The 26749-nt window shown below is 39.1% G+C and overlaps 2 protein-coding genes across 2 annotated transcripts; one reads left to right on the top strand and one right to left on the bottom strand.

Annotated features, from left to right (window-relative positions):
• The first annotated feature begins 18676 nt into the window (after positions 1-18676).
• On the top strand, positions 18677-20033 carry LOC113780276. Its single transcript, XM_027326090.1, has 3 exons — positions 18677-18763; positions 18894-19856; positions 19932-20033. The coding sequence occupies exons 1-3, from the start codon at positions 18677-18679 to the stop codon at positions 20031-20033; spliced, it is 1152 nt and encodes a 383-aa protein (XP_027181891.1).
• Positions 20034-25472: 5439 nt separating this feature from the next.
• LOC113780275 lies at positions 25473-25952 on the bottom strand. Its single transcript, XM_027326088.1, has one exon. It carries the CDS (start codon positions 25950-25952, stop codon positions 25473-25475), a length of 480 nt encoding a protein of 159 aa, XP_027181889.1.
• Between the last annotated feature and the right edge of the window lie 797 nt (positions 25953-26749).

Genomic DNA, 26749 nt, shown 5'->3' with positions numbered 1-26749 from the left:
TCTCGAAACAACTGTATACACCGCGAAACCCTCCTTCTCATTTGGCAAAACTAAATCTGGTGCAGTGGTCAATCACCTATTTAGCTCTTGAAAACTAGCCTCAAACTTTGCATCCTAAATAAATCTACCATACTTTTTGGTCAACTCGGTTAGAGGCCCTGCAATTCTAGAGAAGTCTTGGATGAATCTACAGTAATATCCTGCTAAGCCTAAGAAGCTATGGACCTCAGTCGGGTTCTCAGGTCATTTCCATTTAGCAACAACTTCCACTTTAGACGGGTCAACAGCTATTCCATCCTTTGAAATTATATGCCCTAGAAATGATACCTTCTCCAACCAAAACTCACATTTACTGAATTTGGCATACAACTGATGCTCCCTTAGGGTTTGTAAAACTATCCTCAAATGTTGTTCATGCTCCTCATAAGTCTTTAAAAAAACCAAAATGTCGTCAATGAATACCATGACAAATTGATCCAAATAAGCTTTAAAGACTCGATGCATCAAATCCATGAAGGTGGCTGGGGCATTCGTTAGTCCAAAAGGCATAACGGCAAACTCAAAATGTCCATATCTGGAATTAAAGGTAGTTTTAGGCACGTCTTCATTCCTTATCCTTAATTGATAGTATCCTTACCTAGGTCCAATTTCAAAAACACCACTGCTCCTTGTAGCTGGTCGAATAACGCATCGATGTATGGTAAAGGGTATTTATTTTTAATCATGACATTATTCAAGCCCCGATAATCTATACACAACATCAAACTCCCATCTTTCTTCTTGACAAATAGGACTGGAGCTCCCCACGGAGATTCACTTTCTCGAATAAACCCTCGTTCTAGTAAATCTTGTAATTGTACTTTCAATTCCTTCAATTCGGTAAGCGTCATCCTATAAGGGGTTTTTGAGATGGGCATTGTTCCGGGCACTAAATCAATCTTAAATTTCACCTTTCTCCTCTCTGATGACAGTGATACTAGCTCATTAGGAAAAATATTCGAGTATTCTCTTACTATCGGCACATCTTTGACCTTCAACTTATCTCCTGGGGTATTAATGAGAAAAGATAGGTATCCCTGACCTTCTTTACTTAATAATTTTCTATCCCGAATTTTCGAGATAAGAGCAGACAAGACTAGAATACCCTTTACGTCTAGCCTTGGGATGGCCTCTCCAGGTATACAAAATTCCACCACTTTCTTCCTACAATATAGTCAAGCATGATATCGGGCTAACCAATCTATCCATAATATAACGTCGTACCCTTGGATGCCCAAACTTATCAAATCTACCCACAATTTGTGCTCTCCAACACAAATCTCGCAATTCCTATAAATAGTATTGGTAATTATACGTTGATCACCGGTAAGGATTCTAACTTCCAGATCATAAGGCAATTGCTCAAGTTTAACATCAATTTCATACATGAAAGTAGGAGTCACAAAGGAATGAGTTGAACCAGTATCTATCAGAATCTTAGCTAAGCGATGGAAGATAAGGATCGTACCTTCGACAACTTCAGCCCAATCAGGAACTTGGTGTTGATTTACCGCATATACCTGGGCTAGCACCCTGGGCCTGCTCCCACCTGCAACTGGTGGCTTAGGGTTTACCCTATCTGTCCGCTGGGTATTACTCCCTTCTCGATGCACATTCGCACAACTGCCAATCCTGTGCTCAGTACTTTCGCAACGTAAATATTTCTGCCCCTTCCTCCAACACTCCTGGTGCTGGTACTTGCCCTCCTGGTGGGGTGATTCTTGGTTGTCCTTGCCCACTTTGGGCTCCCTTAGATGGGGGTATTCTTAATGTCCCTGGAACTCTCGTTCCTCCTGCTCCTCTCCCAGCTTTGGGCGGAAGTGCACTCCTATCACTTGCCCTAGATTAGTACTTGGTGGACCTCTCTTCCAGACATGAAAGGCATTTACTTGAGACCTTATAAGCTCAACCTGCTGGGCTTTCTCAAGTGCTTCCCTAAAAGTGGTTATTTGAGCGGCCACTAATGTTTCTTGGATCTCCACATTAAAGCCTTGCACAAAACTCCTTACTCTTCTCTACTTCGTCGCGACTAGTTTAGGAGCAAATTTCGATAACTTAGTAAATTGGATCTCGTACTTGGCTATGCTTTGAGACCTTTGACGAAATTTTATAAACTCATCCTCTCTCTTCTCCTGGATCAAGGGTGGAAGGAATTTTTCATTAAATTTTCGAGTACAGTTTATCCAAGTTCTAGGAGTTCGTTCCCTTTTCCACCTAACTCGTATAACATTCCACCAAGTATGAGCAACTCCCTCAAACTGAAAAGTGGCAAAGTTTACTTGCCTCTCTTCCGAATAGTTTAAAACCATGAAAATATCAATCATCTTAGCAAGCCAATTTTCGGCAGTTTCAGGATCGGGTCCACCCAAGAATTTAGGGGGAGAAAATTTTTTAAATCGTTCTAAGGCTCTATCTTCCCCTTCCGCAGGATTTTCAGGGTTTCTAGGTTGATTAAGAAGATTTTGGCCTTGATGGTCCGCTAAATGAGCCAACAAATCGGTTATACGGTTAATGGCCGTAGCCACTTGGTCTCCTGCTCCAGCCCCAGGCTTCTGATTTTGATTACCTATAGGCTCTCGGTCACCCCCTTGATCTTGGGGTTGCCTGGATCCACGCCCACGACCTCGTCCCCGTCTACTACGCCTACCCTCCATTGATTTTAACAAGTCTAGGATCGGAATATAAATGCAAATGTTAAAATTTCATAGATACATGAATAAAAGTAAGAACATAAACAAACCAAAAGGTCAGGTATATTTAACACAACTTTATCATACATGTCACACAATAGTAGCCAGATACAAGCAAATGCAATCCCTTTTTAAAGTAACAGGATCATAATAAAAGCACAATGTACAAAACCATGCCAAAAGTATAAAACATCCAAAACACCCTATAGAGTTCTAATCTAGTTCCCAATCGAGCTAACAGCCTCTCTCTCGTGGGTAGGACTAGGTGCATCTCCCTCTCTAGGGGCCCCGTCGCCCAGAATCTCCACAGGTGCGTTAGATCCAATCACTCCTTGGATTAGCGTTTCACACTCATCAATGATACCCCCGGATCGATCCTTAACCTCCCTGACCACTAGAGTGAGGTGGTCATTAACTACCTGTAGCTGTTCCCTAAAAGCATTAGTCCTCTCCTGCTCCATCAATATGTCCTCCTGGAGCTCCCAAATCCTGTCGGCCTACATCCTCATGATGCCTCTCATTCTCACCATCTCAGTCTGGTCCCTATCACAGCCAAGCTTAAGCCTCCTCCTCTCATCCAGTACTGCCAAGACCACATGATCGGCAACGACTACATCGTCTAATCTGACTAGCGATACTCCAATGTCGGATCGGTCCTCCTGGCCTCTCCTCATAATCAATGACTCGAAAGTGCCTTCAAAACGGCTCACCTCCACCCTCTCTAGTGTCTCCGTCCATCACCTACAAGGGTAAATACAATTTATAACTTAAGCAAGTTTAATCATACTTAATGATACTCTAACATATCACACTATATTCCTTAGGATCAAATTTCTATTTCGCCCAAGCTATTTCTAACCTAGGCTCTGATACCAACTGTGATGACCCCACCTTCTGCCAAGGCGAACCAAAGGGGTTAGCGGGCCGCCTACCCAACTCTCATCGATACTCGAGCACTCACCTATTAACAACTTTTAAAACAAGAGTCATATCCCCAAAGATAATATAAAATAACCCTTGGCCAAAACGCGAGTTTATAGATGATACAAACTTTAAAATACACTACTAGATTCATTTACATCAGTCGAGTTTCCCCAACTTACAAAACAAGCTAAAAGTTGGTGCAACTGAGTTAGGACAAAAGTTTCCGACAAAACTCGGCCCCTTTTCAATCACTCACCCAGGTGCTCACGTCTTGTAAGGAAAACAAATCCAAAGGGAGAGCTTTCGCCCCGTGAGGTTCCAAGAAGATCATGCAAATAATAATATCACATTTTAAGCAATGAATCCATAATTCACAACAATATAGTGCAAGAACTCATCAAATGAGAATTCACCTACTCGAGTAAAAGGATACGGAGCTTTTAAGAGCATATTCAGGCAGTTTGATCAAAATTCCGTTGACACTCCGTCAACATTTTTCCAAAATACTAACAAGTATTTCACCACTTCACGTCATTCTCCAACCACCGTTTAACCCCTTACCGGGTCCGCACGTCAAAATTTAAGAAGGGTAATACTCGAGTATACCAATTCAAGTTCAAGGGTTCAAGTACGAGTTCGCGTCCAAGTTACAAGACCCAAGGTTCGTCGATCGTCGATCGTGCCGACCAAGCCCTTGCCGGCTCAACCCGACCAACTAACCAATGGGATTTGGGCCCAAACACGCAAGAGAGTCGATGGAATAACCATCCCATCGACCAACAAGTCAAGTACAAGCACAACAATTCATCTCATATCAATATCAAGTCACAAAGGTGCGAGTATGATAAATTACATCCTCGTTCCAATATTAATAGTTCAAGAATAACGAGAGCAAGTAGTTCAAACAAGTGAACATGTCATTTAAGTAAGAAACATGACACATAAGAACTTTACAAGCACTTAGAACACTCACCACGGCAACAGGTTCAAGTGTTCGTCTCGGGTGTACTTCCGACCTCACTTCCCCGTTCTCTTTTGCTTTCCAACCAAGATGAATTTCTAACCACCAACTTCTTCTCCTTTCCAAGTATAAGCTAAGATGGATGAAACCCCCAAGTTATCTCCTTACTTTTCCATCAAAATTCAAGCAAGATTAAAGCTAAAATTTAGTGAAACGTTTCTCCCTTTTCTTTCCCTAACTCACGGCTCTCTGTCTCTCCCTTTTCTTGAGTTTGTTTTGTTTGGTTTTTAAGGCAAGAAAGGAAAATTAAATGGTAGGAAAGCTTAGTCAAAAGTCAAAAAAAAAGAAGTTTAGCTCTTATGGTGACACATGTCACTTCTAGAGAATTCTTATTGCACTAAACCCCTCATTTTTTCAAAAGTTCCTTTCACACCCCTCATTTTTTTCAAAAGTTCCTTTCATACCCCACTAAAAAGGAAAATTGCATTTTACCCCACGCATAAATTTTCACATGTAAAATTTAATAAAAACATTAAAACAAAATCATTATCAATTCAATAAATAAACTAATAGATGACTAAATAAAGAAGGTACGATGTAGTTAGACTAGGTAAATTAGTGAAATTTCTAGGTTCTCACAAAATCGTCGTAGCGTGTTTGTTGGTTAGGATTGGGTTTTCTAATTCTTAATGCAATCAAGAAATTGAATCCTACAGTCGTACCTAGGGTTGTGTTTTGGTTAGAAAAATAGTCAACGGCCGTATCTTTTTTTTTGCCATAATCATTATTATTATCTCAACAAACGTCATCATTATTAATAACATCAATAATAAAACTTGTTGGTTATCAACACTTGTTTATGGCTATAACCAATCTATTAATGAATTATCGAATTATCTTTGCATCGATGATCAGTTGAATAGACCGTGTTTGAAAAGTTACACTTTTGACTAGAGTCATATCTACTGTTGATTAATTCCTATTTATTTTCATTAGTTGTTTTATTAATTGGTTAATTAGTTGTTTTTATATTTTCTAAAATTCCCCCAATTCAGGACTCTAGACAAAACGAATTATCCCTAGTCCTTGTGGATTCGACCTTACTCACCGCTATATGTAAAAATTGTATTTTTTTTCGAGTAGTTATTTATTATTGTACAGGACTCGACACCTGTTACATACATTAAGAGTTATTAGTTCATAGAAATTCATATTTCACTAATAATTCTGTAGGTCATGTTTTGTCAATCTAAGTTTGGTTCATAATTCAAAAGACACTAAACTAATTACATTACATCTAGACAAATCCGGCAAATTATTTTTCTGATTTACACTTTTATCTAAAATCTTTTGAAATAGGAAGGAAATTGTTATATATAATAGTGTATTTCAAAAGATTTTGTCTCACATTGAAAAACTAAAGAGACTTCCAATCATTTTATGACACTTACCTTCTTACTAGGCTTGTGTTAAGTTGATAACTAGTTTGGACTCGCGCATAGGAGACAGAAAACTGAATTGCTCCTATCCATTGCAAACTAATGGATTTGCTACCTGAAAATTGATGAATTGCCCCTCTCCCCCTTTGCGCGTTCACGGCCTAGTTTAGTTTTACTTCTATTGTCTTTTACAAAGAGTTTTCCTACCTGAAGTAACCAAGTAAAGTTTTACTATGGTGAAATTGGATTTTACCGGAGTTTATCTTGATATGGACAGAGTTTGACTCTTTGCACAACATTAGTATTCTGCACATGGATAAAACTTTCTTTTACAAAGAGTTTTTCTACCCAAATTAACCAAGTAAAGTTTTCCTACAGTGAAATCAGATTTTATCGGAGTTTATCTTAATATGGATAGAGTTTGACTCTTTCCATAACATTAGTATTCTGCACACGGACAAAACTTTTGATCAATAAAATTCTATACATTTTCCTCTTCATAGAGATAAGCACACAAAATTTCAACTCGATGTTACAAAAAGAATCTACTTCCAACATTACTTCTGTTCCTGAAATTTTATCTCTTATCCAACCTATATTTCTTTAGGCCAATAAATACCGGTCACTCCCAGTTTAGAAAGTATTCTCACAACACGAGTTCCAGTTAAACTTTCCTGGCTGCTTATTCTTTCCTCCTCCTCTTTATTCTTTTCTCTTCTTCACTGATGGTTTATTCGATATTTGTTGTTCCTTTTCCTTCTTGCTTATAAGAAGAGGGGTTTGTTTAATTCTAAGAAAACATTTCTGTGACGATCCCACCGCCTCCTAGGGCGTACTCCAGAGTTTAGCGGACCACCTGCCCAACTCTCGCCAGGACTTGCTCACTCATTTCAAGAAAACAAGTTACAACTTCGAAAGGAAACAAAAAACAACAGTTCCAAATTTAAAATATACATTGATGCTTAAATTAAGCTCCAAGACTCATACATTCCCAAATATCTCAAAATATGTAACATTCTAGATACATTCAACTCTATTTGAGCACTAGCGCCAGTACAATCGCAAAAATTCAAAAGCTAGACAATGCTAGCCTGTACCAGCCTCACGTACCTCGTGTAAGGAAAACAAATTTTAACGGAATAGAGTGAGTCAAAACTCAGTGAGGTTCCAAAACTTCATACAGACCCAAGTAACAAGTTGGTCATTATGTAAAGCTTGAAATATCAAAGTAGCGAGCATAAGAGTTCATAAAAGTGGGCAATAACAATTGAAATTAGCAAATCATTAGATATCCAACAATTCCAGGTAAAGGATACAGATGGCTCTCAAGAGCCAAATTTCCGTTGCATTACTTGATCTGAACCCGTTGACACTTCGTCAACGTTTGAAGAAGCAAAATCATGACCGTAGATCTCCACTTTACACCAATTTCCATCCACCAATCAATCCCCTACCGAGCTCGAACTTCAAAGTAAAGGTGATGGTAATACTCGAGTATACCGAATCCAGTGGACCATATCCAAAGAATTATAAATAAACAATAAACAGTAAACAGTACCTATGGTTCGCCAGTCTCCTCGACCAAGCACTTACTGGCTCGATTCGACTGACTAGCCAATAGGGTGAGGATAAAAGTAGTGAGACGGGATGAGAGGCACCTCCCACTCAGATTGAGTGTGGTACATGCTACCGCTCAACACTTACAAGTCAAGCACAAGCACAAACTAGTAAATAATAAACAGTAAGAAATCACATTAGGGCAAGTGCGATAAAGTACACCTTTGCTCGTCCAAACAAGTCAAGTATTTCTTTCAAATATCAAGTTCAATTATGCACTTGAAAATGCTCACCAATAATTTATTTCTTTTCAAAACCATGTCCAAGGTCAACTCCTTGGTTGGAATCCAAATCTACTATAAAATATCATTGAACAATTTGAAAACAATTAAGGTTCAAAATATAGGAGTTTTGCTTAAAGAAAATCAAGTAAATGACACTCGTTGAAGTAGCGTTCATTTCACTTATCAAACTCTAGAAAATTCATGCTCGCTCGTTTGGTTTCGATAAAGAAACGATTAACACTTTTAAGTTCGCAACTTGATTTAAAAGACGAGAAAAACGTATTTATAGTGGTCGCTACTTTCACCTTTTAAAGGGTATGAGTTTTGCCAAAATTCAGCTTATGTACTCCTACTAAGGGAAACTTGAGTTCTCTAAACAATTCAAGTTCAATTCATCCCCAAAACACCGCTCAAGTACCAATTTCGCTCGTTTATCCTACGAAAGAAAATTTGGGCAGCATTTCCCTTGTTTTTACTTATTTTTCCAGCCATTAAGGCTTCATTGTTTTCCCTCAAATCAACCCAATTCAAACACCACAAGTAAGCATATCAAGATAGCTCTTCATCTAGGCTTAAAACCATCAAATAGTAACTCATTTCCAACAAGTAACCATCCAATATCAAAGCTGGAAATTTCTTGACAAAGCTGGAAATTCATCTTGTAAAGCTAAAAAGTCATATTCATGTTACTAATCACCTCACAAATTTCATATCCAAACTCAAAACCAACATTTGATAGTTAAACAACATAATCAAGGCTGAAAATTACCAAATCCTAGCTGAAATGTCACTAATCAACACCAAAACTAGAAGATCATCCATAATATGCCAAGATTCATGCCATCTAGACTATATATAGCAAGAATAAGAAAGAAAAAGGAAGTTTTAGACTTATACCTTACAAAACCTTCTTGAAAGTGAGAAACCAAGCTATTTCTTTCAAAATTTCCACCACACCAAGCTTCCTAACACCCTTGATGCAAGTTTAATCGGTTTAGTTTTTGTGATTCAACTTAAACAAGGCTAAAATTAAGATGTAGTTGGAGGTTTCTTCTCTTGTTTTTCCTCTCCAAGAGTTCGGCCAACACTAGAAGGAAATGAAGGAAACTTAGCCAAAATGAAAGATAAGAAGAAAGGAAAATGTCTTGGTCAAACTTCCATGGATTGCCAACACTTGTCACTTAAGATCTTTTCTTTGTTTTTGTTTTCTTTTCTTCCTTTTCCTTAGTCAATAATGGTGGCTGACTTAAGGGTTAATATAGGGAGGTTTAGGTGAAATAAAAACAAGAAGATTAGGGTAAGAAAGTAGTGGTCAAGTGGTGTACTCAATCGGTAACAAATGGTGCACATCAGTTCAAGGCTATTTTCCTTAACTCTCGTATACTTGTGTTTTAACTTATGATTCACTAACTTATTAGTAGCACTTATAATCACACACTTCCTCTTACCTAATACTCACTCTTATCCACCAAATTTAGTACACATATCTCACTAAGTGATCACATGATCAAAGTGCACAAAAACCCTAATTTGTTCTACCTATAAAAGTAAAAGTAAAACTCTCGATTCTATGATTTATTACCACTATTGAGTGAGTAAATTAGTAATAAAGAAATTATAAATTAACTTATTCAAAATAAGAGGAAATTATAAGGAAAATATAGGTGAATTTTCAAGTCGTCACAATTTCAATCTCTTGAAATAGTTTTTTAGGACAGTGCTATTTAGCCGACTCAAACTTGATCAAATTGTGCTTTCAATTTTGTTAGCATTGTTCAAATTATTTAACAACAGTTAGAATAGTTTCAAACATAAAATTTTTATTAAGATTGAAATTAATTAAAAGAAATCTAAATATAGGGAATGATAAATGTGAATGTGTATAAATAATAATTAGTGTGAGAACCCGTAACTTTTCCATTTTCTAGGTTTTATTATCTTTCTAGGTTTTCTTATCTTTAATGGCTTGTTTTCTGCATTTTCGTGATTAGGAAAATTTCTAGATATTTTTAAGGAGCAGATATAGTTTTTAGATGATTTTTCTAGTATTGAATAGGTTTTGAGAAATTAAGAGCGTATACCGGACGTGGGACCCACTAGGGCGAAAAGTTCGGAAAAATTCGACCAACTAGGTTAAGTTTTGAATACTGGAATTAATTTACCGGGTGTTAAGAGATAATTAGAGGGTGCTATTTGGATTAGTATGAGAGGAAACAAAAAGATAGGAATGCATTAAATAAAGTGACAAGTGTCACTCAATGATTGGTTGGACTTGAAGACCACTATTCACCTTTTTCCATTTGACCCAAATAAATCACAAAAATTACAAAATTTCACCATTTTCTTCTCCTCTTGGCCGGCTACTTCAAGGACAAAAAGAAAGGGAAAAGCTCTCCAAGTTTTGCTTCAATCTTGCTCCAATCTACCAAATCAACCATTGAATCTTGTTTTTGCTCCATAGAAACACTTAAGGGAGTGATAGTGAGTTGTTTTGTGGAGTTGTTTGGAAGGCTTAAAGTGATTAGTTGCTCTCTCTCTTGTGTTGCTAAGGTAAGTTGAGAAGGACCCCTCTCCTCCCTCTAATGATGCTTAAATCATGATTGGTGGTAGTATAAGATGCACTTTTATGGATTATATCTTGATTTTGGTTGAATTGATGAAGTTTTATAATTATTGGGGATTTTTCTGTTTTCATATGAATATGATTATGTGGTAATGTATGATGATTGGAAATGATATTTAAGGAAGCTAGAAGGTGGAAAAAGTGGTAAATTGCAAGCAATTTCTGTTTTGGAAGAAAAATTGGAAAGTTAGGGTTCTTTGAATTATATTCTGTCCAGTTTTGTAGCTCCTAGTTTGAGGCCGAATTGGCCTTGGGTGAAAACATGAAAGTTGTAGGGAATGATATTTTAGAGGTGCCTGCAAAATTTTCAGGTCAATCGGAGCAGCGTATCTTGAGAAAAGATGGAATTACCCTTGCTGCCCTGGTTTTACCCGAATTTGAGAATTGCTTCTGTAATGGGTTATTTTGGTTGGGAATGCTTCGGAATTGGTTGTTGAGGTTTTCTGATGAATTGTAGCCCTGTTTCTTAGCTTTCGGATGGCTTTGGAATTACTAGATTTGGATTTAGGTAGCCTGATTTATGATGTTTACACCAGAATGCGATTTGTGAACCTGATTTTGCGGTTCTGGTGTAGTCTCTTGCATTTTTGACCTGGTTACACTCGAAACTGGGCTAAGTGACCTTCTACAATATTGTATCCCTATCTCTTAGCTTCAAAACGGTGTATCTTGCACCTTCATCCGAGAATCGTAGTGCCATTGGTATCAAAACCGCAAAATGATGTCAAAAACTATTTTTTCGGGTTAACGCTTAACTCCATTTCCGGATTTTCTGGTTTCCTCTAATACTTATGTATGCTTATGGAGCCCTATTTTGGTGGTATTTGAAATTGGTTTATGACTTTTCATTGAGTCTTATTTTGCTTATTTGAATATTTTAGGGCTTGACTTTCATTTCCGGACTTTTTCCTAGCTTGAATTGTACTTGTACAACTTGGAGCTTACTAAACGGCTATTGAATGAACTTATGTTATGTGTGACTTTGGGACTGGTTGAGGAAAAATAATGAAGCCATGACGGCTGGAAAAGTAAGCAAATTTAGGGGAAATGCTGTCCAATTTTCTAGACCGTTTGGTTCCTTTAAGTTTGAATTGCCTTTTGGTAGAAATGAAGGGCTTTTGGGTTGTTTGAGCCTAGGTTTTCATGTTACCTTTTCGTTCCAAAAATCATGTTTTGCACCCTTGCATTAGTAATTATTTGGCGAGGCATACGACTGGTAGTCGAGCCTCACATGTGCATTCTGTATACTCGATTTTTGAAAGTGGAACCTTCAATTGTTTTCCTTGGATTATTTTAGGGTTTCTTGGTGATTAAAGCTCTCTTTTGGGAGGTATCTGTACTGACCCCGGTGAGTGTTCCACTACCTGCTACCCGTTATGTGAAATATCTGAATATCTGAAATACTTGATTTATGACTGTTGGAGCCAAATACTGTTTGGATAAAAGGGAGGCGAGGGTGTACTTTATCACACTCGTTCTCTTGTCTGTTCATATGCCAATTTTGAGTGCGTATCTGAATCTGCTATCTGTATCTGTATCTGTTATCAGTATCTGGATCTGTATCTGTTCTAAGCTTGTATCCAACGACCTTTCTGTGACCTCTGAACTCAACACCTGTGGCCAGTTACTCGAATCGGGCCAGCAAGGGCCTGGTCGATTAGATAACGAACCACGGTAGTCTGTTTTGGGATCTTTGGGTTTTGAGACCCTTGATTTCGGTATACTCGAGTATTACCATTTCTGATCTGATTGAATTTCAGGCCCGGTGGGGGTATGTGAGGTGGAAGGAATCGAAAAAAGTGGGGTCTACGGTATTGGTTACTCCTTTAGTGTTGACGGAGTGTCAACTGTTATTTCGATCAAGCTTCGGTGACGCAAATGGGAATTTGGCTCCTGAGAGCCACCTGTATCCTTCCTATTTGAATCATTGGTTCCTTTACTTTACATCTGGCATTTGTACCTGATTTGTTACATGTGAAATGCCATGATTTTATTGCTATATGTCTGGTACCTTATTGAGCGCAAGCTCACCCCTTTCTGTCCCTTTTGTTTTCCTTACAAGAAAATAAATCCTTTTGGACTGGATTTGATAGTTGGTTGCCGACTTGAGTTAGATGGATATATCTTTTGTATAGCTCATTGATTGAACACCCTAAATGTACTTCTGGGTCCGTTTCTCTTTTGATTTGGCAAACCGTACATGTATCAACTTTTGAATACTTTTGTGTGCCACTTTGGGTTGTATATGCTTAATTTCAACATGTAAAGATTTGCTTGATGATTGATTGGGTTTTGACGTGTTGGTTACTATTTATGGTCGACTCCGGATTCATTTTTTTTATTTTTGACATTTTGACTTGTTTACACGCGTTTGTATGTTCCGGAACGTATTAGATCGCTCCAAACTGAACCGTTAGTCCTAGCGAAAGCTGGGCAGGCGGCCCGCCGAACCCTTTGGTTCGCCTTAGGGGTTGGTGGGACTGTCACAGGTGGTATCAGAGCCGCTTCGCGTGGTTTCTGCGCGGAGTGAGTTTAGGGCCAAGTGGTGTTATGGTCCTGCTTTTGTGCATGCGTCTAATGGTATAAGTGCTCTTTTGAGCGTAGGCTATGAACTGTGCATGTTATAAGTGTAAAAATCTTTATCATGAAACTTGAGGCAGATAGAGATGTATGTCGGGTAGGAATCTATAATATGGATGATTTACTCTTGGGACCGGCCGGGTCGAGTTGTGAATTATCTTAGATGGGATTCTTGCGCCCGGATACAAAAGAAATAAGAGCCTAGGTTAGAAAGGATTGGGCGAACTAGAAAGGCGATTCTATGGAACTCCATGTGATTTGTTTGGATGTGGTTAAGCGTGATCCACTTTGATTAAGATATAGATGGTGTTGCTGTCGTAGATTATGGACGGAGCCCTAGAGGGGGAAAAGCTCTTCATGAGTTATTTTTGTACTCGTGACCTAGTCTGTCTATAGTACTTTCTGATCATCCCGCTACTTTCATGAATCTCTCATATTTGTATCTAATTGACTGCTACTGTGTGACTGGTTCGGTCCAGTTGAGTGTATATACGCTTTTGGTCTGTGTGTACCTCATGCTTATAATTATCTTTAATATTATCTTTGCACCCCTAGATTGACTTAGATTAATGGATGGCACACGTAGTGGCCGGGGACGTGGGCGCGGGCGTAGGCAACCCACGCCGGACAGGGGTGCTGGGGAAACCTCATCTGGATCTAATCCTGAACTGAGGGTTGATCCCAACGTGCAAATAGCCGCTACTATGCAGCAAATGACCAACCTGCTGGCACAAGTGGTGCAGCAACAAGGCCAAAACCCAAACCCTAATCCTGGAAACCCGGGCAATCATGTCAAAAGTGACGATAGGGCACTTGAGAGGTTCCAAAAGTTCGCACTACCGAAATTTATTGGGGAACCCGACCCGGATGTCACTGAAAGGTGGCTCGAGAAGATGGTGGATATCTTTGCGGCCCTGCATTACACCGAAGAAAGGCAGGTGTCTTTTGTCGTCTTCCAGTTGGAAGGGCGGCCCGTTCCTGGTGGAATGTCATTCGGCAAAAATGGGAGCGGGAACAAACGCCCAGGACTTGGGTAAATTTTATGAGGGAATTCAATGCGAAATTCTTCCCTCCTCTAGTTCAGGAGAGGAAGGAAGATGAGTTTATTCGACTTCGCCAAGGGGCCCAGTCTGTCGCGGAATACGAGAGTCAGTTCACCCGCCTGTCCAAATTTGCTCCTGAGTTGATCATGACCGAGCAGAGGCGAATAAGGCGTTTTATCCAGGGTTTAAATGTAGAAATTCAGAAGGACCTCGCGGTGGCCCAGATTAATGCTTTTAGCGAGGCCGTAGAGAAGGCGCAACGAGTAGAGAATGCTAGGCTGCAGGTGAAAAACTTTCAAGCCAAGAAAAGGGGCTTTCCTGGGTGTAGCTCTGAGCAAGAAGGTACAAATACGCCCCCTAAGATTGGAAAGGGAAACGGAGGAGTACGACAACCAGGGGTGTCGCGTGATGTCTCTCAGGGGGGACCGGTCTCTGCTACTCGTGGTCCCGGTGGATATTGCGGAGGGCCAAATCATACGGAGGCAAATTGTTGGAAGAAAGAGGGAAAATGTCTGCGCTGCGGAAATGCCGATCATCGGATTGCTGACTGCCCAATTCTATTGCGAAAAGGAAAAGGGACCTCGCAACCCATTAAGACTAACCCTGGACAGTCGGAAAAGGAAGGGACTGGATCCAATGTACCGGCTCAGGTGTACTCTTTAGAACACCATCAGGATCCTGACTCGTCTGAGGACGTAGAAGGTATGGTCCGTTGGGTACCTTAGATTTTGATAGATTTCGTTGATAAGAAAATTTCGAGAGCGAAATTTCTTTAAGGGGGAGAGAGTGTGAGAACCCGTAACTTTTCCATTTTCTAGGTTTTATTATCTTTCTTGGTTTTCTTATCTTTAATGGCTTGTTTTCTGCATTTTCGTGATTAGGAAAATTTCTAGATATTTTTAAGGAGTAGATATAGTTTTTAGACGATTTTTCTAGTATTGAATAGGTTTTGAGAAATTAAGAGCGTATACCGGACGTGGGACCCACTAGGGCGAAAAGTTTGGAAAAATTCGGCCAACTAGGTTAAGTTTTGGATACTGAAATTAATTTATCGGGTGTTAAGAGATAATTCGAGGGTGCTTTTTGGATTGGTGTGAGAGGAAACAAAAAGATAGGAATGCATTAAATAAAGTGACAAGTGTCACTCAATGATTGATTGGACTAGAAGACCACTATTCACCTTTTTCCATTTGATCCAAATAAATCACAAAAATTACAAAATTTCACCATTTTCTTCTCCTCTTGGCCGGCTACTTCAAGGACAAAAAGAAAGGGAAAAGCTCTCCAAGTTTTGTTTCAATCTTGCTCCAATCTACCAAATCAACCATTGAATCTTGTTTTTGCTCCATAGAAACACTTAAGGGAGTGATAGTGAGTTGTTTTGTGGAGTTGTTTGGAAGGCTAAAATGATTAGTTGCTCTCTCTCTTGTGTTGCTAAGGTAAGTTGAGAAGGACCCCTCTCCTCCCTCTAATGATGCTTAAATCATGATTGGTGGTAGTATAAGATGCACTTTTATGGATTATATCTTGATTATGGTTGAATTGATGAAGTTTTATAATTATTGGGGATTTTTCTGTTTTCATATGAATATGATTATGTGGTCATGTATGATGATTAGAAATGATATTTAAGGAAGGTTGAAGGTGGAAAAAGTGGTAAATTGTAAGCAATTTCTGTTTTGGAAGAAAAATTGGAAAGTTAGGGTTCTTTGAATTACATTCTGCCCGATTTTCTAGCTCCTAATTAGAGGCCAAATTGGCCTTGGGTTAAAACATGAAAGTTGTAGGAAATGATATTTTAGGGGTGCCTACAAATTTTCAGGTCAATCGGAGCTGCGTAGCTTATGAAAAGATGGAATTACCCTTGCTGCCCTAGTTTTACCCGAATTTGAGAATTGCTTCTGTAATGGGTTATTTTGGTTGGGAATGCTTCAGAATTGGTTGTTGAGATCTTCTAATGAATTGTATCCTTGTTTCTTATATTTCGGATGGCTTTGGAATTACTGGATTTGGACTTAGGTAGCCTGATTTATGATGTTTACACCAGAATGCGATTTGTGAACCTGTTTTTGCGGTTCTGGTGTAGTCTCTTGCATTTTTGACCTGGTTACACTCGAAACTGGGCTGAGTGACCTTCTGTAATATTGTATCCCTATCTCTTAGCTTCGAAACGGTGTATCTTTCACCTTCATCCGATAATCGTAGTGCCATTGGTACCGAAACCGTAAAATGATGTCAAAAACTGTTTTTTTCGGGTTAACGCTTAACTCCATTTCCGGATTTTCTGGTTTCCTCTAATGCTTATGGAGCCTTATTTTGGTGGTATTTGGAATTGGTTTATGACTTGTCATTGAGTCTTATTGTGCTTATTTGAATATTTTAGGGCTTGACTTTGATTTCCGGACTTTTCCCTAGCTTGAATTGTACTTGTACTACTTGGAGCTTATTAAACGGCTATTCAATGAACTTATGTTGTGTGTGACTTTGGGACTGGCTGAGGAAAAATAATGAAGCCATGAAGACTGGAAAAGTAAGCAAATTTAGGGGAAATGCTGTCCAATTTTCTAGGCCGTTTGGTTCCTTTAAGTTTGAATTGTCTTTTGGTAGAAATGAAGGGCTTTTGGGTTGTTTGAGCCTAGGTCTTCATGTTACCTTTTCGTTTCCAAAAATCATGTTTTGCACCCTTGCATTAGTAATTATTTGGCGAGGCATACGACTGGTAGTCGAGTCTCACATGTGCATTCTGTATACTCGATTTTTGAAAGTGAAACCTTCAATTGTTTTCCTTGGATTATTTTAGGGTTTCTTGGTGATTAAAACTCTCTTTTGGGGGGTATCTGTATTGACCTTGGTGAGTGTTCCACTACCTGCTACCCGTTATATGAAATATCTGAATATCTGAAACACTTGATTTATGACTGTTGGAGCCAAATACTGTTTTGATAAAAGGGAGGCGAGGGTGTACTTTATCACGCTCGTTCTCTTGTCTGTTCATATGCCAATTTTGAGTGCGTATCTGAATCTGCTATCTGTATCTGTATCTGTTATCTGTATCTGGATTTGTATCTGTTCTGACGTCGTTTGGAAGCTTGTATCCAATGACCTTTCTGTGACCTCTGAACTCAACACCTGTGGCCAGTTACTCGAATCGGACCGGCAAGCGCCTGGTCGATTAGATAACGAACCATGGTAGTCTGTTTTGGGATCTTTGGGTATTGAGACCCTTGATTCCGGTATACTCGAGTATTACCATTTCTAATCTGATTGGATTTCGGGACCGGTAGGGGTATGTGAGGTGGAAGGAATCGAAGAAAGTGGGGTCTACGGTATTGGTTACTCCTTTAGCGTTGACAGAGTGTCAACTGTTATTTCGATCAAGTTTCGGTGACGTAAATAGGAATTTGGCTCCTGAGAGCCACCTGTATCCTTCCTATTTGAATCATTGGTTCCTTTACTTTACATCTGGCATGTGTACCTGATTTGTTACATGTGAAATGCCATGATTTTATTGCTATATGTCTGGTACCTCATTGAGCACAAACTCACCCCTTTCTGTCCCTTTTATTTTCCTTACAGGAAAATAAATCCTTTTGAACTGGATTTGATAGTTGGTTGCCGACTTGAGCTGGATGGACATATCTTTTGTATAGCTCATTGATTGAATACCCTAAATGTACTTCTGGGTCCGTTTCTCTTTTGATTTGGCAAACCGTACATGTATCAACTTTTGAATACTTTTGTGTGCCACTTTGGGTTGTATATGCTTAATTTCAACATGTAAAGATTTGCTTGATGATTGGTTGGGTTTTGACGTGTCGGTTACTATTTATGGCCGACTCCGGATTCATTTTTTTTATTTTTGACATTTTGACTTGTTTACGCGCGTTTGTATGTTCCGGAACGTATTAGATCGCTCCAAACTGAACCGTTAGTCCCGGCGAGAGTTGGGCAGATGGCCCGCCGAACTCTTTGGTTCGCCTTAGGGGGCGGTGGGGCTGTCACAAATTAGATGTAATTTAAGTGTTTTAATTCATCGAGACATTTCCTTTTCTTTTCATCTTTTTTCTTTGTCTTCAACTTGGTAGGTTATTACAATTAATGTTATTTGTTTTCAATTTTTAAGTCCTTTCATGTGTAGGTTGTTGCCCGCTATTTTCTGGGCGGCGGAAGAGCATGTATTTCATGGAGTTGGTGCAATCAGTCATTAATAAAATCTCCTCTTGGAGGTCCAGCTGTCTTTCCAGTGGGGGACGTATCATACTCATTAAGCATGTTCTTTAAGCGATTCCGATTCACCTGCTTACGGCCTCGAGTCCTCCAAAAGGAGTCCTTGCCTTGGCTGAACGGGTCATGGCAAATTTCCTTTGGGGGGAGCAGGAGAGTGGCCTCCGTCATCATTGGATCAAGTGGCAAGAGTTATGTGTCAACTCGTCACGCGAGGGAATAGGTGTTCACTCGTTATTGGAGGTTCACTCAGCGTTCTCGATCAAATTATAGTGGCGATTCTGAACGAGTGATTGTTTATGGTCGACATTTATGCGTGCCAAGTATTGTAGCCATAGTCATCCATGCATGGTGGGGGTGGTGAAAGGCAACTCATATGTTTGGCGTCGAATGCTCCAAGTATGTGAGGTGGCGGAGCAAAACCTTTGGTGGTTGGTGCGGTCAGGTCAGTGTAACTTCTAGTTTGACAATTGGCTTGGGTCAGGTCCTTTGTGCCAGCGCCTACAAAGTGTCTCGGATCACTTTGTAGTTGACTTTTTTGTCGAATGGATGGTGGAATCAACATTTGTTGAGGCAATGGGTCCCAGAATACATTGTTTCAGAGATTGTTACTAAGTCAGTCCCAGTGGGGTACGCGCATGATTGTACGGTGTGGGGGTTGACGGAGTCAGGGGATTTCTTGATTGCTTCATCTTACTTGCTACTCAGTAGGCAGACGCCTTCTTCGTTCATGTTTGACAGGGTTTGGTACCCTTTGCTACTGGTCAATATATCATTTTTCATGGTGCGTCTGTTGTGGGATCGGCTGTCTTTACCATCATTAGGAAGACTGAATGTGCATGGCCCATCAAAGTGTTTTTGTTGTACAGACTCGCAATCCGAATCGTTGGTGCACATTTTTTCGGAAGGAGAATTAGCTCAATTTCTTTGGGCATTTTTTGGGAACGCTGCAGGTGTGGTATACAGAGGGACAGGGATGCGTTCACGACTGGCTAGTTGGTGGTGTCAACCGAAACGTCATTCTCGTATGGAGTCGCTAAACATAGTTTTGCCTAGCATACTCTGCTGGCATATTTGGTTAGCACGGAATCTTGCACACTTTGAAGGGCAGTGCCTGGGTAGGCAGACCATTTGTGATCGTATCCTGACGGATGTAGTTGGGGTATTTTGTAGGAAAGATGTGGGAGAGCCTGATGGGTTTGGGTCTTGGTATGCCTTCTACTCCAGCATCTCTGGATGGAGGCCACGGTATTCCCATAGGGTGGTTTGTTGGGAGTTCCCAGCCCAAAGGAGTTGTAAGCTAAATACGGATGGGTGCTCACTAGGTAACCTGGGAGTTAGTGGCGGGGATGGTGTGCTCCGGGATTCATCTGGTGCATTGTTGTTTGGGTTTTCTATTCCATTCGGGGAGCTGACATGTATTCAAACTGAGGTCAAGTCACTACTTTTTTGGGTGCAACAATGTCTTCTTCAGGGCTTTTCACGGATACAGGTAGAGGTGGACTCTCTAGTGTTAGTAAACACCCTGCTACATAAATCAAGGTGCCCATGGTTAATTCGATCGTAGCTAGATATGTTAATGGCAATACAAGGTTTGGAATGGACAGTGGGGCACTGCTTTTGCGAGGCGAATCAGGTGGCAGCTACTTTAGCCAAGGTTGGGGCATAGTCGAAGGATATTGTCATTTATACCTCACAGTTGGATTTACCAAGATTGGCGAGGGGAGCCTTGGGTTTAGATAGATCACAAATCCCCGTCATACGCATTCAAGCTGTTCGCAAATGAAGCCTTTGTAATTTGCTTTGTGATCATTAATAATTAAGGGGGTGGCGTCCCTCCCCGCATAAGGGGTTAGCCAAATAAAAAAAATGTGTAGGTTGTTGCAATCAACATGTGACTTTTCTCATCCTTTCCCTTTCAATTCAACAAGGCAGGTCATTTCAATGAACAAATACTTAGGTGAAGAGTAATGACTAAGGACAGTTCTTTTCCTTTCTATTCAATAAGGCAGGTCCTTGCAAATACTTAGGTGAAGAGTAATGACTAAGGGCGGATTTGAGGCAGGGACGGTCATCCGAAAGACCATCCCTGAACGGTCCCCTCACAAAACTTAAGAAGTGGTTATTATGCATCTACGTCGACAGGTAGAAAGAATGCATCAAAACGACACCATTTAATCCTCAAGTTTCCAAAAAAAATTATTAATTTCAAAAACACCAACATAAACGGCGTTATATGGGAACAGGATTGTTAAAATATGAAATTTGAATTCAAAACTGATTTTAAAAACAAACCTGGGAAAACCTTGACAAAAAAGAAGGCTTTCATTTTAGTTCTTTGAAGGTATAGTGGAAAGAGAAGAATGGTGAGAAATAACAATCTATCTCCAAAGAGGAGAGGGCAAAATAACAAATGCAAATTTGTGTACCAAATTAGGGTTAGAAGGTCTTGCTGTGGTGGGTTTTAAATGTTGATAATTTGGACCTCCACCCATAACTGGGATGGTAAGCGTACGAGCAAGTATAAACACTGAAGCAATCATAGTATTTGCATCATCATCGCCTCCAGGAAGTGATTTAAACTAGAAAAGGCTATTGCAGTTGTAGCATACAATAATGGCCAAGACAGTAGACATTATAACAGGGTGAGCAAATAGTTACAACAATGCGGCGGAAATTGATGAAGGTAATGATTCTGAATATCATATGAATTGGATAGAAATTGTAGTGGTAGCAGTGTTAGTAGAAACTAATATTTGAATGGAAAAGAAGTTATGGTCTGTTTGTTCAGTGTGTCTGTCTGATTGTACACATTGTTACTCAGGAAGAACAGTGCATTCATTTGTATGTACAAGTGAAAAAATCATTACTATTATAATAGTTATTATATAAGTACTGTTAATGGAAATAAATCCTGGCTATGTAGATGTAAGGTCAAAAATAGCAAATATATACATATGGTGTCTATACGCAACGTTAGAAAATATTCACAATGTGTTTCATGAGTATTACATTGAGTTTTGGTATATGTACAAGTATGTCTTGTTAAAGCACTATTTAGTCATCATGTTGCTATATGATAATCTTAACAGTATCACACATGGTTAGAATTATTATAGTAATGGTTATGTTGTACATACTAGGGTATTATGTTGCATAATCGGATTGAGAGACACCATGATTTGTACATTATAGTTGCCTCTTCTCTTACTTGTGTTTTTTATGAAAAAATTTTATTATATTATACAACAGTTCTTTTGTGATTCTATTATCTCTTTGTTCCTACATATTCCATATGTTTGGATGTTCTTTGCTAGATAGTTTCTTTTGTAATGCATAACAATCATCTTTAGTTGTCTCTATGCAAGTTTGCTTGTCTTTTGGAAAGATTCTTCCAATTATATATATTTAATATTACAGGTACAAAATTAAACTCTAGTTATTCGAATTTTTCCCTCGATGATTTGGCATATTAGTTAAGTACGAGAAGAGTAGATATGAACAAAGAGCAACAGTTTTTTTCGTTTATTCTTCTTGATGGCTGAAAAAGGTAGCACACACTAGTAGCTCTAGAGTAAAGCAGTCTTTGAGGAATGAATTATAGTCCTCATTTCTTCTACATCTTGTTTTGGTTTATCTGGGCTTATCTCTTTTGATTCTGGTCGGATTTAGGTTCCTAGGATCTCCAATTTCTTAATGATAGCTTGGATTCAGTTGTCATGAATCCTTAACTGCAATGTACTATAATTTATTTTAGAGTTTTGATTCTACATGATCTAAGATAGCATGTACAAGATATGCATGCAATTATACACTCTGTTATGGAATGTTTACATAATGCTGATGAATTTATACACTCTAAACAAATGAAATTCATGTAGTGGAATGCTTGAAATAGAAAGAAGACAAATCTTCGCAAATTGGAGTGGAGTTTGATATAGAAGACAAAGCGTATAATTTCTACAATAAACATGGATTTGTGACAAAATTTAGTGTTTGATAGGACTACTTAAACAAAGACAATGATGAAATTACCACAAGTTGGAGCTAAAGTTGGAGCATAATTATGTGTTGCTAAGATGGCTCTCTATTGCCGGCACCATCTTGAGAGAAAGAGAACAAAACAAGTTGTATGGAGTTTGGGTGTTAAGTTCAAAATTTTAAAGGCAGTGCTCCAAGCATTTGTAATTCTTTGGACGAATGTACTATTTGATTCCAAAATTGAGACCATTTCCTGCATTCTTAGAATTTAGTTGATTTTAGCACTTTTACATCTGTATTCAAAAATTTCACAAATTGTTATAACATATAAAAAAAATTGGACAGTGCCAATTGGTAGAGGTCAATTATTATTCAGCATGTTTACTGTAACTATACAAATTACATAGTAAACTATGTGAATGTTGGGCAATATTGCTATTTTTCACTTTCCTACCCACTGTTTACTTTTCAGATTGTTGATTAAATTAGTGAATCGTGTTATGGATAGTATAATGCTATTTCAATAAGTTGTTAGACACAATGCATGACATGTACAACTAAACAATAACTATGTGATGCTGTGCGACCCCACCGCACCCAGAGGCGTATCAAAGGGCTTAGCGGACCGTCTGCTTAGTTCGCGCCAGGATTCGAAAACAAGAAAAACTATATGAACCTAAAGAGCACTATTCACAACATATACATTGGCTACATTGGCAAAAGAGTGCTATTTACATCCTCAAAAGTAGATATCCAGATCACTACATTATCCTATGATAATAACCAAAAGCAGGTAGTAGACCCTAAGGAGGGTCCTTACACGGATCACCAAAACAAGAAGAAACATCTTAATTGTCCGATTATTACAAACTATACCCAACTATACTAGTGACAGTGCCAAAAAGTCTCCCGCGTCGGCCCCTGTTAAAGAAAACAAAGAAAAAGGGGTAAGCTATAAGTTTAGTAAGTACACGGGGTAAAAACGTATGTTGCACATCAAGGGAAACAACTATTTCACAAAGATGCTGAGTCAAACGCAAAAAGTAACAATACAAGTTAAGGATACAGGTTGGCTCCAAAGCCAATTCATCTGCCACGTGTGACCTCCTGTCGACACTCCGTCGACTACAAATAGGGGTTCGTAGAACCCCACTTGTACTCCCACCGTACACCTTATCGCCCTCAATGGCCAGTCACCTCACAAAATGGCTCGAGCAAATGAAACGAAATTGAACTTGGTTCACAAACTTGGTGACCTCAAAACTAGGTTGGACTGACTTCGACCAAGCCCCGACCAGCTCTAATAGTCTGTTTAGGTTTTGAGATCGGGTCCCACAAAAGTCATCCCGAACTACAAACTCAAGGGGTTCAACTCCAAAATAATTCATATTTACAACTTTCATGAAGACACCTCAACCCAGATCTCAATGGGTACAGGTCAAAATTGGGACAAACGGTTCCAGAATTTCATATTTAGGCTGACGGATAGGGTATGTTTGAATGACCATAACTCCTTGCTCACAAATACACATCAGGAAATTCCAAAAACAATAGACATCCAATACATAAGGCTCCAACTTTTATGTTGTGACCAAAGTTTGAATCAGTACAGAGCATAGGGAAAAATGGGTCCAAAGTTCGTGCTCAGAACTAACCAGTTTCAACGGCAATTCTGACACCTTACATTGTTTTGGGCATAACTAGAGCTACACTGATCGGATTGGGCTGAAATTTTGCAGCACAACAAGGACGTAAGAAGCTACAACTTTTGTGTTTTGGGCAAACCCTAAATCAATATGTAGCACAAAGAAAAACGGAGCCAAAGTTGGGGTTCTGGGATGCCCTGTTTTCCAGTTTGAACGGTTTTGCGCGTCGCAAACGCATGATCCGTTTCTATGATTCTCATGCAAGTTTTCTAACCAATATCATACCAAATAAACAAACATATACTAGCTCTTAATTGTTCCACAAGAGACCCGAAATTCCTTTCTCAAATTAACCCCAAAACCTAGCAAATACTAACCATTTTCTATGCTCTAATCTTACCCACCCAACTAACTTCAAAACCTAACCAATCAAACCCTAACCATCTAAGCCCTAGCTAAACCAAACTAACTTCCCTTTAAACTAGGTTTCATAACCAAACTGGATTTTGTTGATAAACAACCATACAAGTGAAATTATCACACCCAAGATTCCATTAACAAGCCAAATAACCAACCAAATCAACTTAAAGAACCATGAAGCAAGAAACCCTACTTTCCCTAGCCTTGACCGGAATTCATGCAGCAATATATCACCAAAATAAAGCATCAAACTACACTATAATCACCATATAAACCATAAAAGTTCACAACCACAACAAGAACATCACTTTCATAGCTTCAAGATTCAATCACCAAAAGTTAACTTCCAAGTGAGATGGTTTACCTTCAAGCAAGTCTTGCAAGTGATGAAACTCCAACAATCAAGTGCCAAAGTTATTGCCCTAAGCTCCAAGATCAAGATGGATGGCTAAACTTGGATGAACTTGGAAGAAATTTTCTCTTCTCCCTTGGCTTCAAGTCTCGGCCCTCTCTCTCTCTCTCTCTCTCTCCTTTGATGTTTGTTTGTTCAAAGACTTATGGTTAGCTTGTATTTACTATGGTGTAATATAATTCAAGACCCTTAGGAGATATTTTCACCTCAACCAATCACACAAAAGTTTGAATTTTGCTCCTTAGCCCTTACACCTTCACTTTCTCTTTCTTACACTCTTGCGCATGAATATATGAAAAGCTTTCAATTAACTCCATAGATTATATATTTAATCTAGTCTAAAATCCTTAATCACACTTAACCACTTCACTAACCACCCTTCTATCTTAATCACCCATTCTTAATCATCCCTTATTCCACATAAAAGCAACTCAACAACACACTTTTTAACATGGCAAAATCAAAAGCTTTAAATCCAACTTAGGGTTTTTAATGGATGGTAACACTAGAGGTTTTAGTTAGTAACAACCCAAATTAGGGTTTTCAAAGTATTTCGGCAAAATAACATTTTAAAGAATTACCACCAACCTTAAAACCAGGTTTTATAGCAAAAATAACGCTAATATTCCTTATTCAAATAATATCAAAATTAAGGACTAACCGGGGTCTTATAACCTTCCCCACTTAGAACAATTTCGTTCTCAAAATTAATACCTTTATTCGCAAATAGAGAAGGATACTTCTTCTGCATATCTTCCTCCACTTCCCAGGTGGCTTCCTCCATATCATGATTTCTCCATAAAATCTTCACCAATGGTATCTGTTTATTCCTTAATTCTTTCACCTTTCGATCCAAAATCTGCCCTGGTTGTTCTTCGTAGGTGAGGGTTTCATCTAGCACCACATCCTCAGTGCGTAAGATGTGAGTGGGATTTGGGTGGTATTTCTTGAGTAATGAAACATGAAAGGCATTGTGAATTCGAGACATACTGGTTGGCAATTCCAGCTGATATGCCACCGTCCCGACTCGTCGTTGAATCTTATACGGCCCTACATATCGGGGTTTCAATTTCTTTCTTTTTCGAGCCGCAACGGTTCCCCTTAGCGGTGTAACCTTTAGGAACACCATGTCTCCCACCTCAAACTCCAGGTCTTTCCTTCGATGATCGGCATAACTCTTCTGCCGGCTCTGAGCTGTTTGTATTTTCTAGCGAATAATTTTGACCTTTTCTATTGCTTCTTCAATCCATGGTACTGTGGTCGAATCCAATTCTTTTCTCTCACTTATTTCATCCCAAAAGATCGGTGAGCGGCACTTGCGTCTGTATAAGGCTTCATATGGTGCCATTTGTATGGTGGAATGATAGCTGTTGGTATAGGCAAACTCGATCAGGGTGAGGTGTTGGCTCTAATTCTCTCTAAAATCCATAACACATGATCGGAGCATGTCCTCAAGAGTTTGTATAGTTCTCTCCGATTGTCCATCTGTCTGAGGATGGTAAACTGCACTTAAGTGTTTGTTTAGAGCCCATAGCATATTGCATCCTTTGCCAGAATCGTGACACAAAACAGGGATCTCTGTCCAAGACAATACTCACCGGTACTCCATGTAACTGTATAATTTTATCCAGATACAACTGAGCTAGTTTTTCTAGAGAGTACTTCATGTTCGCGGGAAGAAAATGGACTGATTTGGTTAAATGGACTGATATGGGACTAATTACCCATATGGCATCATGTCCTTTTTGTGTCCGTGGTAATTCTGAAACAAAATCCATCGTAATATTTTCCCATTTTCACTCTGGCACTTCCAAGGGTTAGAGTAACCCTGAAGGTTTTTGGTGTTCAGCTTTAATCTGTTGATAGGTTAGACACGTTTGTACAAACTACGCTATTTCCTTCTTCATGCTGTCCCACTAGTATAAC

The sequence above is a fragment of the Coffea eugenioides genome, chromosome 8 (genome assembly GCF_003713205.1).
Source record: "Coffea eugenioides isolate CCC68of chromosome 8, Ceug_1.0, whole genome shotgun sequence".
In the NCBI taxonomy this organism is placed as follows: Eukaryota; Viridiplantae; Streptophyta; class Magnoliopsida; order Gentianales; family Rubiaceae; genus Coffea; species Coffea eugenioides.
The sequence above is the reverse complement of the archived record's forward strand: the minus strand, read 5'-3'. Positions and strand labels throughout refer to the sequence as shown.